The sequence below is a fragment of the Ursus arctos genome, unplaced genomic scaffold (genome assembly GCF_023065955.2).
Source record: "Ursus arctos isolate Adak ecotype North America unplaced genomic scaffold, UrsArc2.0 scaffold_14, whole genome shotgun sequence".
Taxonomy (NCBI): domain Eukaryota; kingdom Metazoa; phylum Chordata; class Mammalia; order Carnivora; family Ursidae; genus Ursus; species Ursus arctos.
In genome coordinates, this window is record NW_026622808.1 from 40219553 (window position 1) to 40238828 (window position 19276).

The 19276-nt window shown below is 44.8% G+C and overlaps 1 protein-coding gene across 5 annotated transcripts in view; it reads left to right on the top strand.

Annotated features, from left to right (window-relative positions):
• The window catches only part of PXK (PX domain containing serine/threonine kinase like), a 75433-nt gene that overhangs the window by 9805 nt on the left and 46352 nt on the right, over nucleotides 1–19276 (top strand). For all 5 annotated transcript variants that reach the window (XM_044384979.3, XM_026501115.4, XM_026501116.4 and 2 more), the window contains exons 2-3: nucleotides 17072–17122; nucleotides 19014–19061. In XM_044384979.3, the coding sequence (XP_044240914.1) occupies nucleotides 17072–17122; nucleotides 19014–19061 (99 nt within the window). The remainder of the gene's footprint in view (nucleotides 1–17071; nucleotides 17123–19013; nucleotides 19062–19276) is intronic.

A 19276-nucleotide genomic window follows, 5' to 3' on the forward strand; every position in this document is an offset into this window, starting at 1 on the left:
TGATAAGGGGCACTCGGGCAGCTTGTTCTGCCTCTGTCCATGTCTTTCCCTTTGAGGTTTGTTCTGCGACCCCCCCCCCCAATCCAGCCTTTCACGTCTATGTATTGTCACTTTGATTCCATTTCAAACTGGCACATTCCCTAGCATGTAGATAGTAAGCATTCAGTAAGTAAGTGGATTTGTTGTGTGATTGCAGTTATCTGAGCTGCAACTCAGGGAACCCTTCCTGTGGACAGCTGGATATGCTTTGCTTTTTTCTTTTTTTTAAGATTTTATTTATTCATTTGAAAGAGAGAGCACAAGTGGGGGAGGGGGGGAAGCAGATTCCCCACTGGGAGCCTGACGTGGGGCTCAGTCCCAGGACCCTGGGATCATTACCTGAGCTGAAGGCAGACACTTAACTGACTGAGCCACCCAGGCGCCCCATGAAGCTGACTATGCTTTTCCTTCCTCTGAAATTCCCATTCAGCTTTATTGGTTCTAAACGTGCAAGCATCTTCCATACCTGTTCGTTCGTTTCTCTTTACTTCTTTCTTTCTTTCTTTCTTTTAGATTTATTTATTTATTTTAGAGAGAGAGAGAGAGAGCGCGCACATGCAGGGGGCAGGGGAGGGCCGGGGGAGAGGGAGAAAGAATCTCAAGCAGACTCAGTGCTGAGCATGGAGCCTGACGCAGGACTCGATCTCATGACCCTGAGATCATAACCTGAGCAGAAACCAAGAGTCGATGGTTAACCGACTGTGCCACCTAGGCACCCCCATACCTGTTATTTCTTACTACTTTGTTTTCTATTTATAATCTTCCCCTCCCACACATGTGAATGTGTAAGGCAGGAGCAGAGGGACAATACCTTAATGACCTTGGACTAATGCTTTGATCTCTCCAGCCTGTTTTCTTGTAAAGTGTGGATAGTGAGAGTCTGTTAGTGCTGCTGTGAGGATTAACTGAGCTCACACATGGAACGTTCTAAACAGAGCTCAGCACATAAGTGTCAGCTGTTTTGATGTAGTGTATTACCTCTGTATTTGCCAGAACACTAGTTAAACTTTTTAGGTACTAGTGCTTGTCAAGTATGTTCAGCGGAAAAAGAATTACTTATTTAAAAGTTTCTCTTGCTGCCAGCTATGACTGCTTTGCTAACAAATGGCAAAAGAGACAGTGACATGTCAAAGAGCAACTCCCTTGCCGCCTTTTTCTTTTTCGTTCTGAAGGAACCTGTTTTGATAGCCCGGCTGGGGGGGGGTGGTGGGGATGCAGCACGGGTCCCCTTCTGGGGCCTGCCTGGTAGCAGAGCTGGCTGTTGGTGTTCAAAGGCAGCGGAAGAGGTGGGGGAGGCAAATGGGCAGGCCACAGGGTTCGGCCACTGAACTGGCAGATGTGCTCCCAGAGGCCGGGCCTGAAGGGAGGGGGGGCCCCTGGCAAATGCCCATTTCAGCTCTTCACATCGCAGCTTTTGTTCGTCAACAGCATCCGTGTACGCACATTTGACCTCTGGCCGCAGGTTGACAAAATAAGATAGAAAGCCCTCTGCTTTGTTCTTTCCCCTGCCAAGTAGACCGTGCCCGCTGACATTCGTGAGGGGGCAGGCTGGGGGGCAGCTGACATCAGAACACCGCTTCCTGAGAAACCCACTTGTATTCTGTAGAGCACCGCGGACTTCCTTTCCCTTAAGTGCCACGCACCAGTAGTCGGGCTGTGGGCACACACACCAGGTTTGGGGGCCTTTCAGTCCGAAGCACAGCACTCCTTCCTTGTCGGAAAGCCTCTGCGGGGTTGGGAACCTTAGCAAGCACCTATGAGGAGTCTCCTGTGAGCTGGGCACTGGGCCGTGTATTAAGATAAAAAGATGAATGAAGCAGGGAGCTTATATCCTGGTAGAGGTGGCAGACGTATAAGCCAAAGACGAAGTGAGGTGTTGAAAGTGCCAGCCCGGGACTCCTGGGTGGCTCAGTTGTTAGGCGGCTGCCTTCGGCTCAGGTCATCATCGAGGGTCTGGGATCAAGCCCCGCGTCTGGCTCCCTGCTTAGGGAGCCTGCGTCTCCTATCCCTCTGCCTGTAGCTCCCCCTGCTTGTGCTCTCTCTGTCAAATAAATAAAAATAAAATCTTTTTTAAAAAAAGAAAAAGTGCCAGCCCGCCTGGGAGCGGTGAGGGGCAGTAGGAGTGGCTGCAGCCACCCAGGTCCTCCTGGGGGTTTGGGCTTGACAGCCTTTCAGAGAACAGGTTCTGAATCAGCACTCTCCAGGTTTCTGAACTTGCAAACTCCTTTCATAGTACTACTGAATTGTAACCCCCCAAAAGTGATTTTGAATTAAAAATGTTTTATTCAGACCAGTACATTATTAAAAACTATATTAATGTTTGGGATCTGAATTACAGTGTTTTTTGAAATATGAGAGGCAGTGAGAATTGTGGTAAGATGAATATAGCTTACGGCACTGATCATGGCCTTCTTCAGACAATTTGCAGAATTACCAACTTTATGGTTGTCACTTCTCGTATGTCTCACTAACTTCTCACTTAACTCGTATTTTACCATTGGCATTCCTAATAAAGCCTATCTTTAGTCATGGGTGTAAATGAAACCATGTATGACTCAGAGCAAAATCAATTAAAAAGCTGTGTAGTAGCCAAAACCATGATAAATCAAATAAACCATGAACACACTCATCTGATTTCTATGACTGGCCTCATGTCTCCTGTGTGTTCACTTGGAGGCTCTTAGTCCGTTCTTGGTTAAAGGGAGAAAAAAAAAAAAAAAAAAAAAAAAAAATATATATATATATATATAAAAGATTGTATTTATTTATTTGTTAGAGAGAGAGCACGCACAAGCAGGGGAGCAGCAGGCAGAGGGAAAAGCAGGCCCCACTGAGCAGGGAGCCCAATGCAGGACTCCACCCCAGGACCCCAGGATCATGACCTGAATTGAAGGCAGACCCTTAACTGATTGAGCCACCCAGGTGTCCCAAAGGGAAAAAAATATTTAAATAATTGTTTAATTGATGTATTTTTTAAAAAGTAGGAATAGAAACAGAAGCCTGGTAGCCTTTAACACATAAATCCTTTCAGAGACTCTAGTTCATCCTGTTCTAAACCGTTACTAACCCACCATAAGGATCTCAGTTTAAAAATACTAAAGAATGACTAGCTATGTTCTCTGAGGCTACGTTGCATTTGCAGACTTCAGTTCATTGAGCAGATACTGCTGTGAGCACGCGCCTTGCTCCTGGCACTGTGCTGGGCACTTGGGGAGCGAGACAGATGTGGTCCCTGCCTTTGTTTGTTTGCTCATTCCAAAAGAATCTGTCCTGGAGGTTTCGGGTGTGGGGTAAAAGGTGGGAAAGGGAGATTGGGGCCAGCTGTGGGGCCCCTTGGAGGCCAGGCTCAGGGATCTGAACAGCAGTGAGGGACTTGAGCAGGTATATAGCATGTGAAAGTGGTATTTTAGGAAGCTTAATTTGCTGGCGGTGAGTAGGGGTCCATCAAAAGTGTGAAGGAAGGGGAGAGGAGAGTCCATGGTGATAATGAAGCAGTGGGGTTAGAAAGGCCACATCAGGTCAGTGGCAGTGGGGAGAGAAGGACCAGCGAGAGGGAGTAATGAAACAGAGAAGTCTGCTAGGTAGAGGCCATAAGGGAAGCAAAGGCACCCGAAATGATTAGAGAAACAGTCCAAGGTAAGCGAGCTGTAGCTGGTCTTCCCGGGAAGATTGTGAGTCTGAGTTTGGTTCTGGAATACTGAAGAGGCAGTGGCACTTGCCATGATAAGGGTTAGCATTGTTTAAGCACTTGGTACGGGCGGGGCCCAGCCCTGTGGTAAGTTCTCTGTGTTAATTATCTCATTTCCTAAGTTGGGCAAATGGGAGCCCCCATGTAACCACTGTGTAACGTTTTCATCACTCCAGATACTTCCTTGAGGCCTCTTTGCAGTCAGTATCCTTTCTCTGATCCCTGGCAGCTGCTGGTCTGCTTTGTGTTACTGTCATTTCACCTTTTCTAGAATGTCATATAGAAATGGCATCTTATAGGGTATAATGGTTTGCGTCTGGCTTCTTTCAGCATAAAGCTTTGACATTCTTTCAGGTTGTCGCATGTTTCTTTTTATTGTCCAGTAGTATTTCACCCTTTGTTATGCATTCATTAGCTGGTTGACATTTGGGTTGTTTCCACTTTGGGGCTGTTGTGAATAGAGCTTCTGTGAGCATTGGGTACCGGCCTTTGTGTGGACATACTTTCCTTTCTCCTGGGCAAATATCTAGGACTGGAATTGCTTAGTCACATGGTAAGCGCATATTTAACTTTAAAAAAGGAATGACCAAACTCTTCTAGATTCTTACCTGATTCTCGTGACAACTCTCTGTTGAGTTCACTACTATCAGTTCACTATTGAGTTCACTGTTATTTTTCGGTTGCAAGGAAATGAGGTGCAGAGAGGATAAGTAACTTGCTCCAGGCCACAGGGCTGGGGGCGGCAGAATGGTTTGTAGACCAGTGGATTTTGAGCCATTCCCAGCCTGATCTGTTATTAGGGCCCGCAGAGCAGTGGACCTGTTTGATGGCTCCAGGAAGCCCAGGCCTACATGAGGATGAGTTAGGGGTCCACCCTTGAGCCACGGAACCAGACACTGATTTGGGTTACCGTGTTCTCAGTTCTCCCATCCCACACCTGCAGAGGCATGGAGTTAGTTCATTACATACAGTGGAGGCTTTAGGGGAATACTGTCCAACGGAAATATAATGCAAACCACATAGTTAATTTTAAGTTCTCTCGTAGCCACATTAGAAAAGTAAAAGGGAACGGGTGAAATAATAATCTGTTCCTAACCCAATATATCTAAAATATTATTTCAATAGATAATCAGTATAAAAACTATTAATATGCTTTATGTTCTCTATGCCATACAAAGTTTTTGTAGCCAGCTGTGCCTTGTAGAACTACAGCATACAGCGTACAAACATCTGTTGGGACTAGGCACATTTCAGGTGCATGAGAGCTACATACTGCTTGTGGCTACTATACTGGACAGCCCAGATACAGACATTAAAAATAATATCCAGACGTGCGGTTGCTACTATGGAAAGAGATTCGTCTATTATTAAGTGGGGGGAGAAAAGCAAGTCAAAACACACTATGTTTACTGTGCTCACATTTTCATAAATGTCTAATGTTTATATCTGCAAACAGTCTGTAACTATACTGTCCAGTGGCTACAGTTAGCCACTTAAACTACTTAAATTTAGTAAAAGTAAGTACTTAAACTGCAGTCCCTCAGTCACACTAGCCACATGTACCCAGTGGCCACTCCGTTGGATGTCACAGCCTTAGGTCAGTACTCTCTCCAGGCTGCCGAACTGAGAGAGAAGAGCGGAGCAGGAGCCAGGAGGGCTTGGTGACCATTGAGACCCAGAGTCTTCATGGTTTCTGAGAGGAAAGCATAGGAAAGAGGTGCAGCTGTTGTTGGACTTTAACAGGAACATAGTGTGGAAACCGAACGGCCTCGTCAAAGACCCTGTTCCATTCTGGGACAACTGAAGTTAACCACCATTCACATTGCTGGGTGCTCACTCCAGAAGCCTGATGTCCACGTTAGGACATCTAAAAATGTTCCTCTCTGCTTCTTCGGAACCTGCCTCGTGTTCATGGGGCGCTTACTTAACATGGGGAAGAGAACAGAATTTTCGTATTTGTACACTGCTTCTGTGCGGTGCCCGATTACATTCAGCCCGCAGTTTGTGAACGTGCAGGAGGAGGCAGCTTGCCAGGCACAGAGGTCTCCGAGTGCTCTGCAGCTATTTCAACTCCTGTTACCCAGGCCTGGGTTCCTGTTGTCGGCAGCCTGCCCCTCACTGCCTCTGGGCTCCTTCCTCACTCGGGCCTGGTTTTGCCTGTTTAGCTGACCTCTCCTTCAAAATGAGGGGTGTGTGATGTGTAAGCATCCTGTCTCAGGCCACAGAGAGTAGGAAGTGCTGAGCCCCTGGGTCGACAGGCGGGGGTGGAGTCCATTCTCCTGACTTCCTAGCTGAGTGCCCTTGTTGAAGGCACCTGCCCTCTCTGAGAAGCGGGGTTCTTGTGAAAAAGAGGTAGTGACACGTACCTCCAAGCACTGCTGGGAGTTGGGATAAGCTGAGGAACAGAAGAGTTAAGTGCCTTCAGCTCTGAAGAGGTCTAGGGTAGCGTGGCGTGTATAGTCACTTACATGATTATGACTGGAACTAGCTTCTCAGGAGGACACAGGGATGCTTTGAGGCGAGGCGGGGTGAATTTATGTGCAGTCAGCCCTCCCTCATCCTTTGTGATGCTGAGCAGTTCTACTCCATTGAAACCACTAGGGACTTCCCTAGCTTGACTTCCCCATAATTTCAAGCTCCTTTCCCACCAAATATTTTACCACCCCTGACACTAATAGAAGAGTTAATTTGTTTGACTTTCATCTCCTTTTTTTCCAGTCTTCCCAGCACAGTAAAAGTGCTGGTGAGTCATAAAAGTTCCTTCGCCAAAGGAAAAAAGATGATAGCTTGTATTATCATTGGTGATGTACTGTGCTCTTATCCGAGCTCAGATAATCTCAGTCCTTATCACTCAAGATTCTTTGTTTGCGTAGCATGTTTTAAATTACATGGGTAACAAATCAAGGAACTTTTGGAAAAATTGTTTTTCCTGATTAGGGAAGTAAAATATGCTCATTGAGGATAACCTAAAAAATATGAAAAAAATAGCTAAGAGAATTTAAACCACACATAATTTCACCCCAGGAGATAACTACTGTTAACATTTATTGTAGTTCTCTCTTCCTATCAATGTTATCACAGTTTTTTATCCTTTTAGAATATTTGACATTATAGCATACACATTATCCTGTGTAATGAAAAATTCTTTTAATACACCGTTCCAAAGGTTATATCATAACATGACCATTCTCTTATTGTTGATATCCAGGTTCTTTTAGGGGGAGGCTTTTTACTTAGCTTCCTTAAAAATGGATATAGAAGGGGTTCCTGGCTGGCTCAGTTGGTGAAACCTGTGACTCTTGATCTCGGGGTTGTGGGTTCGAGCCCCACGTTGGGTGTAGAGATGACTTAAAAATCAAATCTTTTTTTTCTTTTAAGATTTTATTTGTTTATTTTGACAGAGAGATAGAGAGTGAGCACAAATAGACAGAGCGGCAGGCAGGGGAGAGGGAGAAGCAGACTCTCCGCTGAGCAGGGAGCCCTATGTGGGGCTTGATCCCAGGACTCTGGGATCATGACCTGAGCTAAAGGCAGACGCTTAACCGTCTGAGCCCCCCAGGCGCCCCTTAAAAATAAAATCTTAAAAATAAATAAATGTGGGCATAGAAGCGGGGACAAGAGAAGTTGGAGTAATGGTGCTTGCTGTCAGAAATCAGAGACTGATAAAAGTATTTCCCCTGTTCAAAGAGAGTGGCTGCTGCTTGTTGTTCCCCTGGTGCTCTTGACAGTGCTGTGGCCATCTCCCGTGCTTGCTGATAAGGGCTGTGTTGTATTCACCTATCCACACCTTGTGTTTGCTGTTTCTTAGCAGAAGAGAAAACTAAGTTACAGAGCTGTCCTCCGTGCTGGGTGCTGTCAGTATACAATCTCATCTAATACTTCCTGCCATCCTGTTGGAAAGGTAGGATTTTGCTGGTAATAAGCTGAGGCGCAGAGGCTCAGCAAAGTTAGGTCACAAAACTAGTGAAGTGGCAGTTGGGCTTTGAATTGGGTCTCTGTGACTGGAAAGCCAAGGCCTCTCCCCCTGGGGACTTGCAGTGGTGGCATGGGGGAGTGGTGCACAGTGTGGCTGATCCACACATCAGCCTCCAGAAGGCTTTGGGACCATGGCACAGGGGGGTAGGCAGAGAAGTGGCCCCAGGAGGAGGAACACTTCCTTCCTAGCTGGTACTCAGGTCGGTGAGGGTTGAGGAGTTGGCCACCCCCAGATACAGAAGAGCCCCCATAAAAATCATTAATTCCAGCCAGATCAGAGTTTGTGTGTTTACTGTCTTTTCTAGCCTGCCAGCTAAATACTGGTTCTCTGAGGTTATGTTCACTGCGTCTGTTTCTACACTTTTAGGGCGTCAGCCCAAGAAATTTGAGGATTATTGGAGGTCATATTTCATTTTTAATTACTATTTAATTGAGCCCGAAATTTTTGAGGGTTTTTTTCCCTTTGCTTTGACGTAAATGGAATTCATGGGTTCCCATCTTAGCAAATTATGTAATTTGCTTTGGCGTCATTCAAGGGTCCTTGTGCTACAGAATGCCACAGGAACTGCTGTTGAAAATGCCATGTTGATTCTCGAGTCAGGTCTGTGACCGAAAGGATTTTTGAGCACTGCTCTGCCGTGTTTCTCCTAGCTGAAACATGGGCTGTCTTTGAAGTCGGGCGTGGAGACCAGCTCCCCCGGCAGGGCAGGAGACTGTCCCACAGGGGAGAGCGTGGACTTCAAAAGGCCGGGAGAAGGAAGAAGCAGGCTCAGTAAGGCAGTGGCATCTCACTGCAGGCATCAAAGCGTGTGTATGATGTGTTCCTTGCCCCTTCTGGGAACACAGAGTAGAAATTGGAGAACTTGCTTTGCATAGAGGTGAAGCACACAGTTCTATGATTCAGTTAGATTTTAAATGAGATTTATTTCACTTGGTCGAAAAGGAGATACAGTTGGCTTCACTCACCTGCCTAAATTTAGGTTAAGATCGTGGTGATTCTTAAAATGCCTTTTATTTTATTATTTTTGAAAGATTTTATTTATTTGAGAGAGAGAGAGAGAGCTCGAGCACAAGCGGGGTGGGAGGTGCAGAGGGAGAGGGAGAAGCAGACTCCCCGCTGAGCAGGGATCCCGATGCGAGCTTGATCCGGGACCCCGAGATCATGATCCAAGCTTAAGGCAGACACTGAACCGACTGAGCCACCCAGGCTCCCCCTTCACATGCCTTTTAAAACCCTAATGCTTGCATTGGTTTGGGGGCAGGTTTTGCACATTACTGGATTGCACAGCAATGAGAATAAAACACAGGTACATTTCAGCACTGAAAATCTACAAATGAAACAACAAGTAATGAATATTTAACAGCGTAAGGAGTAATTATTAATTCTAGGTGAAATATTAAGAATTGTAAGCAGCCAGGTAGGTTGGTGGTAACCTGAGCAGAAGTCCTGCAACTGAGAATTTCCTTGGAGACCTTGTTGTCCTTCAGGGTGATGTTGCCCATTACCCGTGAGCTGTGGCTCTTGTGCTGTGTGATACCATGGGTTTGAATACTGAGTTTATAAAGGGGTGATAAATCAGGGCTTGGAAGATCCATGGAGACTTTCTTTCTTTCTTTTTTTTTTTAATTGTTTTTTATTATTTAAGTAGAGTTGACATACAACTCTGAGAGCACGAGAGGGGGGTGGAGGAGCAGAGGTAGAGAGAGAAGCAGACTCCCCATTGAGCAGGGAGCCCAATGCGGCTGGATCCCAGGACCCTGGGATCATGACCTGGGGCGAAGGCAGATGCTTAACCGACTGAGCCACCCAGGTGCCCTGTGACTTTATTTTATAACTAGAAGTTTGTACATTTTAGTCTCCTTCACCTATTTCACCCATGCCCCCACCCCCATAGAGATTTTCTTGAGCATGCTGTTTGACTTTTCCTAGATGTAGGAAAAAGCAACATGCTTCCTCCTTCCGAAAGGAGCAAGCAGTCAACAAATTCCCAGTCAACAAATTCCCACCGAGTATTTTCTGCACTTCTACCATGGGCCTGACCTTGTGCTGGGTGCTGTTTGCAAAACAAAGAAATACGTGATTCCAGCCTTTGAAGAACTTAGTTGGAGAGAGTCCCTCCTTTCCCCAGACATAGGTAGACATAGGACAGAAATAGCAGTAACATGATTAAACAGCTGACCTTGCCAGGTGTTGACTCGGTAGACCAGAGAAAGAGGGGAGTCAATAAGGGATGTTTAGAATACACGGAATCTGACTGAGTAGAGGAGGGGTTGAGGAGAAGGAATGAGTTAGGACACTTTGGTTGGGTGATAGCAGAACATGGAAGCTAGGCTAAGGAGTTGAGTTTTATTCTGTGGCCAGTGGGAGCCCTGGAAGGTTCCTGAGCAGGGAAGTAGAATGATGTTGGATGTCCAGCAAGTTCACGCATGCTCAGCGTTCTCTGTGGGCCTTCCTATGAAGGGAAAGTACCAGGAGGAAGTCGATTTGGGAATGAACCCAAGAGAGTGGTGTGGCTAGTAGGTGCTGGAGACCGGGCCTCCTACACCAGAGCTTTCACTTTCTAGTCAAGGCATGTGCCCTTTCAGAGGCTCATTGTCCCCAGCTGCAAAATGAGGGTAATGGTTCCCATCGGCAGGTGGTATGAATGGTACCTGGGGAAGCCACCACGACATGGCCCAGTGTGGGGGACCCCACAGGGCTCAGGTTAGGTACATACTGTACCCTTGAAGAGGCAAGGAGGGATGAGAGTGGGAATAGAGGAGACTGTGAGGTTTGGTGGGTGCTTGGCTCATTTGTTTCCTTCCTCTCTTGAAAGGGTTTTTATTTTTATAGTGTAAAGCTGCTTCCTTTTTAAGAGGTTTTAGAACCATGGTTCTCACCCCTGGCTGCACATTAGAATCGCCTGGGGAACTTTTAGGACCTACTAATGCCTGTGTTTCAGCCAGACAAGTTAAATCAGAATCTCTGGAAGGGACAGTCAAACCATTAGTATCCTTTTTTTTTTTTTTTTTTTTTTTTTAAAGTTCTGTGATTACAGAATGCAGCAGGGTTGAGACCCTCTGCTTTGGAGATGGTGATGTGGGAACACGGACAGGTAAAATATCTCCAAACAGTTGCCCTCATCTCTCTGTACTTTGAGTCTCTGAGAAAATCTGTTATCTGTGCTGAAAGGGAAGGAAGAAGAATTAATGTGGGTTAATCTGGTTTGAAGGTTTGCTGAAGTTTTGGTTTTAGCTCATTTAACACATTTTTTTTTTCCAAAGTGATCTGGGTTTGTAACCTCATTAAGGTAATTTGGGGACAGACAGATTCAAAATAAGTTTTCCTCTTCAGTTTTTCCTAAAATTTCATCAAACCAAGGCATCTTTGAATACCAGCTATTGTGCAGGGAAATCGTAAATACCTTTCTGAAAACTCAGGAAACAAAAAGCCAGTGAGGATGCTTACTTGGAAAACAGCCTGTGTTGGAAGCATTAACAGTTGTGGAAATGACAGCCCCCCCCCCCCCCAGATTGGAGTCGATGGGTCAACATCACTAGAAATGAACCACCTGAGTTCCACCACCTAGTAAGGACTCATCTTTCAGGGCTGCAGAAGGACCTCAGGGCACCCCAGGTCACCAAGGGCTGCCAGCCGTGCCTGGCAGGTGGCAAAGCTTTGGGAATCAGGTACTTGGGTCGCTCTCTCATTCAGCTGCTTCCTAGTTGTGCGACCTTGGACAGCTCACTCAACTTAGCTGAGCTGAGATCTCCCCTCCGGGCAGCTGTGAGAATTGAAAGAGCAGTGTTGAGTAAAGGGCTTAGCAAAGTTCCTGGCACAGGATCAGTGCTCACTTTGTCCTCTCTCTCTTCTCTAACGTCACTTAAGTCAGAAATTCCGTGGTCCTGGTGCCTTTCCGGTTTGAAGAACTTCTGCACCAGACCACACTGACTAGCCAAAATGCTAGGGTTTGACAGGGTGGCCACCCTGCCCCACCAAGATACAGGGTGTGGTGTGGTGAGGAGGAGCAAGAAGAAGGCCCTTTGGGGAAGTGGCAGCAGATGGCGGGATTTGGGGACAGGCGTAGATCTGTGTGACTCAGGGCTGCACTACAGAGCTCTGAGCTCTCCCTTTGTTGCCCGATGGGCCTTGGTGGTTTATTGTCTCTTTGATACACACTGCAGTTTCCATTCCACATCAGAGACAGTGGTAAAGATGGGAATGATTCGCTGGAGGATTCTGGGCTGCTGACTGCAGCTCGGCAGGAGGAGGCCTGACTTCGAATGTTGGGTTTCTACTAGTCCCCAGGGCACTCTCCTCTCTGCTTTAATAAGAGCTACAGCCTGGTTGCCAGCAGTGAACAGCTGTGCTGTTTAGTTTACAAACTGGAGATCTGAGGTGAAAGTATTTCCTTTTGGTCAAGGGGATGGTGGTATCAAGCAAACTAAAAAGATTCAAATGTTTTATAGTTAGGGACCAACTTGTCTTTTCGAACTGGAATAAAAATATTTCTGAGCAGGGGCGCCTGGCTGGCTCAGTCGGTAGAGCATCTCTTGATCTTGGGGTTGTGAGTTCGAGCCCCACATTGGGGGTAGAGTTTACTTTAAAAAATTTTTTTTCGAGCAAAGTCACCTTATATTCCCCAGTGTCTTTCGGTATCTGTTACCACATGGCAGATGGGACTTGGGGACCAGTGAAGCCTTAATGGGTCCCAATGTGTTTTTGCACAATGGGTGGTACTTTGAGGCTGCCAGTAACTAAGCAAAGTCTAGGTGGACACAAGTGTGTTACAAATGGTGTTGTTTGTGAGGTACCAGTAGGCTACGGCCAAGGGCAGATAGGCAGATGATGACAGAGGTAACCCTCAGCACCACCCTGTAACCCAGGCCTCCAAGGATTGGGATGACTGGTTTATCTATGCACCTGAACCTGGGTTTCTCAACCTTATGACTAATGACATTGGGTGCCAGGTAGTCCTTTGTTGGGGGGGTGGGAGCTGTGCTGTGCATTGTAGGTGTTTAGCAGCACCTGACCTCTATCTACTGGATGCCAGTAGCACTCCCCCATCCCCTGTGACAACCAGCGAGGGCTCCAGACAATGACCTAAATGTCATTTGGGTCAGAATCACCCTCTTTGGAAATCACTGGCCTAAATTTAAAGAATGTCTTGGCACAGACATTCATGAGGATGTCTTGGCTATCACAGTCTGACATCATGACCCAGGCATTATCTTGTGGTTACTGCTTCCCTCTGCCAATGCTTTTCCCAGTCATTACTGTGTGCCATTTTATAGACAAGGTTTTTTTTTTTAAGACAGTATAATAATCATAATCCCAATAATAGCCAACTTTATAGGGTATCAATGAAGAGGCTTCAGGAATACCTTAGCGAGACTGTTAGCCTGATAGTGCTGGGATCCTGGAGTACAGATAACTCTGAAGGCACATGGAAGAATAGAACACATAATTGTTCCTGTCAGTTGGGGGGAGGGGAGAGAAATAAAGGGCAAAGAGTATATGTAAAGGAGTATAATGGAGGATGTTTGCCAGTTGACCGAATAGTATAGACATAACCTATTCTGGCACAAATGCATGTTCAGGAAGTTCTGAATTTTATTAAGGAAACTCTACCCTCAATGTGGGTCACAAACTCATGACCCTGAGATCAAGGGTCACATGTTTATAGACAAGTTTTTTTAAAAAAATATGAATTGTGTGTCTACAGGAGGAAGGAATGGAGTCAGACTGTACCTTTCTTGTTCAGACTTACACCCCAGCGTGAATGAAGTACAGGGATTGGAACGTTATGGGTGCTTTAGTGGATGTTTGCAACTGGCAGCAACATCGTTGTAAAGCACAGGTCTGAACTCTAAAATCAACGTGTGTAAAGCAAGATAGTGGTGTTTACTCAGTACCTACCAAGTGCCCAACACTGAACTGGAGTTTTTAATATTAATATTACTCCTCTGAGAAATCACAGTGAAATAATAGATGCTAGAAGTGATTTTTGAGAATTAACATTTCCCCCCAATTTTAGAGGTCAGAAGAGCTCGTCGATGTGTAGTTGCTTGGAAGTACTCAATTATATGTGCTAATTTCAGCTTGACCCTAAGAATGTAAAAGCCCAGAAAATTTGCCACTAAGACAACCTTGGAAAAAAGGAAATTTCCAACCTAAGGGATTGATCCCCCAAATTTAAGAAGGTCAGAAGTTTTCAGCATTTTATCTGTATGTATTCAGAAATAATTGCATTAGCATATTGCTTAAGAGATTTGCCACACTACGCAAATCAGTCTTTTTTTTTTTTTGTAAGATTTTATTTATTTATTTGACAGAAAGAGAGACAGCCAGCGAGAGAGGGAACACAAGCAGGGGGAGTGGGAGAGGAAGAAGCAGGCTCCCAGCAGAGGAGCCCGATGTGGGGCTCGATCCCAGAACGCCGGGATCACGCCCTGAGCCAAAGGCAGCCGCTTAAGGACTGAGCCACCGAGGCGCCCCTGCAAATCAGTCTTAAAATATTTATTTTATAACCTCACATGAACCCAGCTAAGCATAGTGCCAGGTACACAGCTGATTCACTCATAATTGAGTGGATATTATTGAATTACCATCCTTAACATATTCCTGAAGAGGCGAAATTCCTGCTATGAGAACTTTATCAACCTTTCTTAAATAAACAGAATGTAAATGAATGATAGCACAGTAAGATCTATTTTAAAATCCAGTCACCAGGTTAACAATGCTCATTTGGCTTTGTTTTCTAAATCACCTATTTATTTATTTATTTATTTATTTATTAACTTTTTTTTTTTTAAAGATTTTATTTATTTATTTGACAGAGAGAGAGACAGCCAGCGAGAGAAGGAACACAAGCAGGGGGAGTGGGAGAGGAAGAAGCAGGCTCCCAGCGGAGGAGCCTGATGTGGGACTCGATCCCAGGACTCCGGGATCACGCCTTGGGCCGAAGGCAGACGCCCAACGACTGAGCCACCCAGGCTCCCTAAATCACCTATTTAAATGAGAATTCAGTAGAAAGGATTTGTTGAATACTGTATTGATAAGCATTTTTTGAGGAGTGACTGTTGGTAATGCCTAAATCATACCATCCAAAGATATTAAAACAGTTCTGAGCATTTGAGGAAAGAATGTCAGCATTCTTTATGATTTCATCTATACCTTCATCATGACTCCCTGTGTATATAGACAGAAGGCTGGACTAGGTCTGTGTTTCCTGCTTACTTGTTAGTAAGAATTACCTGGGGAAGCTGTTGACACGTCTAATTCCTAGGGTTCTATCCTAGAGATTCTAATTCAGCATGTCTGGTGCAAAGCCTGAGAATGTGTATTTTTAACACCCTCTCCTCTCCCTCCTCCTTAGGAGCAGAGAGATGTTAATGATCAGGCGGGTGGGGGGGGTCATTGGATTTAGTTTCTCTGGAAAATGCCATCATTGCCTCTCTATTCTACCTTTTCACTTATTTTCTTAACCATGGCCTTCTCTAGCTGATGATGCATATAGAATGCAAACTGACTACTGAAAATGGACCTTCATCTTCTGATTGCTACCACTGCTTGTTTTGAATGCCTAAGTTTAAACTTTTTATTTTAGGTAATTATAGATTTACATGCAGTTGTAAGAAAGAATGCAGAGAGATCCCATATGTCCATTACCCAGTCTGTTTCAGTGGTGCTGTCTTGTAAAACTGTAGTACGGTATCACAACCAGTACATTGACATTGATACAGTCAAGATACAGAACATCCCCATCAATCCAAGCATCCCGCATGTCATGGTCTGTTTAGGCTGCTGTGGACGGCTTATGCACTGCAGAAATTTATTTTTCACAGTTCCAGATGCTGAAAGTCTGAGATCGGGGTGGCAGCATGGTTGCCTTCTGGGGACGGTCCTCTTCCTGGTTCATACCTGGTACCTTCTCAAAGTGTCCTCGTGGTGGAAGGGGCAAGGCAACCTTCTAGAACCTCCTTTATTTGGCACTAATCCCATTCATGAGGGTTTCACTCCCATGACCTTCCCACAGGTCCTACCTCCTAATACCATTGTCTTTGGGGGTTAGTATTCAGCATGAATTTTGGAGGGGGCACATTCAAAGCACAGCACCTCACTCTGCCTTTCTATAGCCACACCTGCTTCTCTTCCCCCCCACACCCTATTACTCCAGACTTAACTCTTACAACCACTAATTTGTTCTCCATATCTATCATTTTGTCATTTCATGAATGTTATATAAATGGAGTCATATAGTTTGTACTCTTTTGGGATTGGCTTTTTCACTCAGCATAACTGGAGATTCATCCAAGTTGTTGTGTGAACTAGTAGTTTATTCCTTTTTGTTTTGTTTTTAAAGATTTTATTTATTTATTTATTTCACAGAGCGAGAGAGCACAAGCAGGGGAACAGTAGAGGGAGAGGGAGAAGGGCTCCCCGCTGAGCAGGGAGCCTGAAGCTAGATCCCAGGCCCCTGGGATCATGACTCGAGCTGAAGGCAGATGCTCAACCATCTGAGCCACCCAGGCACCCCTCCTTTTTACTTCTGAGTGCTGTTCCATGATATGGATGTAGCAAAGGTTAACTGTTTACCTGTTAGTGGATATCTGGCTTGTTTCTAATATTTGGACTGTTACTAATAAAGCTTCTACAAACATTCGAAGAACATTCATGTACAAGTTTTGTGTGAACATAAATGCTCATTTCTCTGGGGTAATGCCCAGGAGTACAATTGCTGGGTTGTATGATACTTGCATGTTTAATCTTTTAAGAAACTGCTAAGCTGTATTCCAGAGTGACTGTACCATTTTACATCCCCACTGGCAGTATATGTGTGATCCAGTTTCTCTGTATTCTAGCCCTCATTTGGTATTATTTTTTGTTTGTTTGTTTTAGTCATTGTGGTAGGTGTATAGTAATATCTTGTGGTCTTCATATGCGTTTGCTTGATGACGGGTAATGTTGAACATCTTTTCATGTGCTTATTGCCATCTATTTATCCTCTTGAAAGGAATATGTATTCTGTTGTTGGATGGAGTGTTCAAAAATGCTTATTAAATCTGTTGGTTGATGTATTGTTGAGTTCTTCTGTGTCCTTCCTGGTTCTCTAATTGTTCTATCAGTTGCTGAGAGAGGGGTGTGGAAGTCTCCAGCTGTAACCATGGGTTTGCCCATTTCTTCTTTCAGTTCCATCAGTTTTTGCCTCCCATATTTTACAGCTCTGGTGTTTAGTATATGCATATTTAGGATTGCTTTGTCTTGCTGGTAGATTACGGTTTTATCTTGATGTAATATCCTTCTCTGTCTCTAGTACTTTTCGTTGAAGTCTAATTTATGTGATATTTTCACTTAGTTTTTGATTCTCTTTCCCCCCTCTTTTTTAGGAATATATCATTCGGGTGCAAAGAGGAATTTCTGTAGAAAACAGCTGGCAGGTAAGCATTTTTTTTGTCGCTATAGAAATGTCTAAGGGTTTAAATAAAATTCTGACTCGGGGACATCCAAAAATGTAGAAAAACCAAAATATGCATAAATATGAATCCTGTTTCTTTTAGATATAAACCTTAGGCTTTAAGATATTTATTTCCAAAGCTTTTCTGTTCCCATTTGTTTGGTTTAATTTGGGTATGATGTTGCCACAGAGAGTATCTAGGAATTTGTTCTCTAGTTTAACCCAGAGTAGGATACTTAGGCAGTAGGCAGATTACTTGTTTTGTTCTTAGTAATTCGTACCTCCTCCCCTGCAGCCATGGCGTAGATGGGGACAGTCAAGTCCATTGGGTGGAAAGGCTAGGCGGGACCCTGGATATTGTACAGCTCGGAACCTGTGCATTTCATGGACTCCCCAGTCCACTCACAGGCAAATGCTAGTGCCAGCCCCCCCCCCAACCCCCCAGCTGTAGGTGAGGGTCACCTTACGGCCCTAGGGTCTGTGCTCCTCAGTGGTGGCCTCAGAGAGAAAAAACTTACTTGCATCCAGAGGTGCTTCCTATGTCAGTTGGCTTGCAGAGGGTGGCCATGTCTTTCTTGCCTTCGTAATTATAATTACCCTCCCCGTCTGCACTACAAAACATTCCTACCTTGTCCTTCAGGCTTGAATCCTACCTCTCACCTTAAGCAGTCTTGGACCACAGTGGCCCACACTAGGTCTTTTCTTTGCCTGGAATTTCAAACTGCTTTTTGTGTGAACGGTTACACTATTGAACATCTATTGAGCATTTGCGGTCAGGCACTGGTTCAGGCATATTAATTCATTTAACCCTTTAAAAACAGTTCTGCATGATTGGAGCTCCCCATTTTACATTGAAGGGGTAAGTAACTAGGCCACGGTCACACAAATCAGTGATGAGAGCAGGCTTGGAATCTGTATGTTCTCTGTGATTAACCACTGTGCTACCTTTTGCTCCTTTGCACTTAGGAAGGATGGCCTTACGTTTAACTCTTTAATGTATAATTGACAAGCAGGGCAGCAGCATTGTCCTGCCAGAGGAATCAGTCCTTGGTGTAGTTTTCCAGATACAATGTATTAGAATCCCCAGGATACTTAACAAAAATGTGGACTCTTGGGCCCCACAGTGGACCTACTGTAGGAGATTCTCTGAGGGCAGAGTCCTAGAAGATTGGGAGGTAATTCTGCTCACTAACTTCTGAGAGTCATCAATAAGGTTGAAGTCAAACCGTTCAAAAGCAAAATAATTTCCTTGCCCAGAGCCTGAAGAACTAGTGGAATTTGACTCTGGCCTAATCAGTGGCATCAGCATAACTAAGACAGAGTGTATAGACAATGCAAAGTAGACTGTCTGCCAAGAGGGGAAGCACGGGGAAAGCCGGAGAGGTGTGGCCTCTCTGCCTGCAGGTACAGTCCTGTCTCTAGAACAGTAGGCTTTCCACTGGGGAACATTTTCATCAGGGCAAGGATGAAAGGGCCTCAGAGCTGTCCAGTTCCTTTTACTTTGATTTCATGTTCAGTAAAACTTTTTTTTTTCCCCCTGGGTAAATCATTAATTAATCTTTCCAGGTGCCTGGTTAATGAGAAAGATATTTAAAGGGCCGTTCACCCTAAAAACAAATACATCATCATTCTCTATTACCTATTGGCTTCTTGTGTGTTTGACTGGTGTTAATCAGTTTCCCATGGCCCAGCCAGCTCTGGGCACTGTTAGGTCTGTTTTCTGGGCCTGTCCAGTTAAGCAAGTTAAGCACCAGCTATAAGCCCTACTACCCTTAGTTCAAGTGCCTCAGCCCTAGAATGCCAATAAATATTAAATAAGGAAATGAAAAGAGATGGTCTTTGGCGAATGAAAACACCACCGTCTTGTCTTACAGATCGTGAGGAGATACAGTGACTTTGATTTACTGAACAACAGCTTGCAGGTAAATATTTGGAAACACTAATGACACACGGTCATTGCCTGGGGTGTCCTAGATGCTGGTTTGAAACAGCAATATCAGGAACAAAAAATTAGCAGATTTTCCTGGTGGAAGAGATAGACTTATAATATAAACAGCTGATACGTGGCTCTAAAAATAAACTTTTGGGAACAAACATGTCATTTATAATAGTCACCTTGCAAGTGAGTACCTTTGTG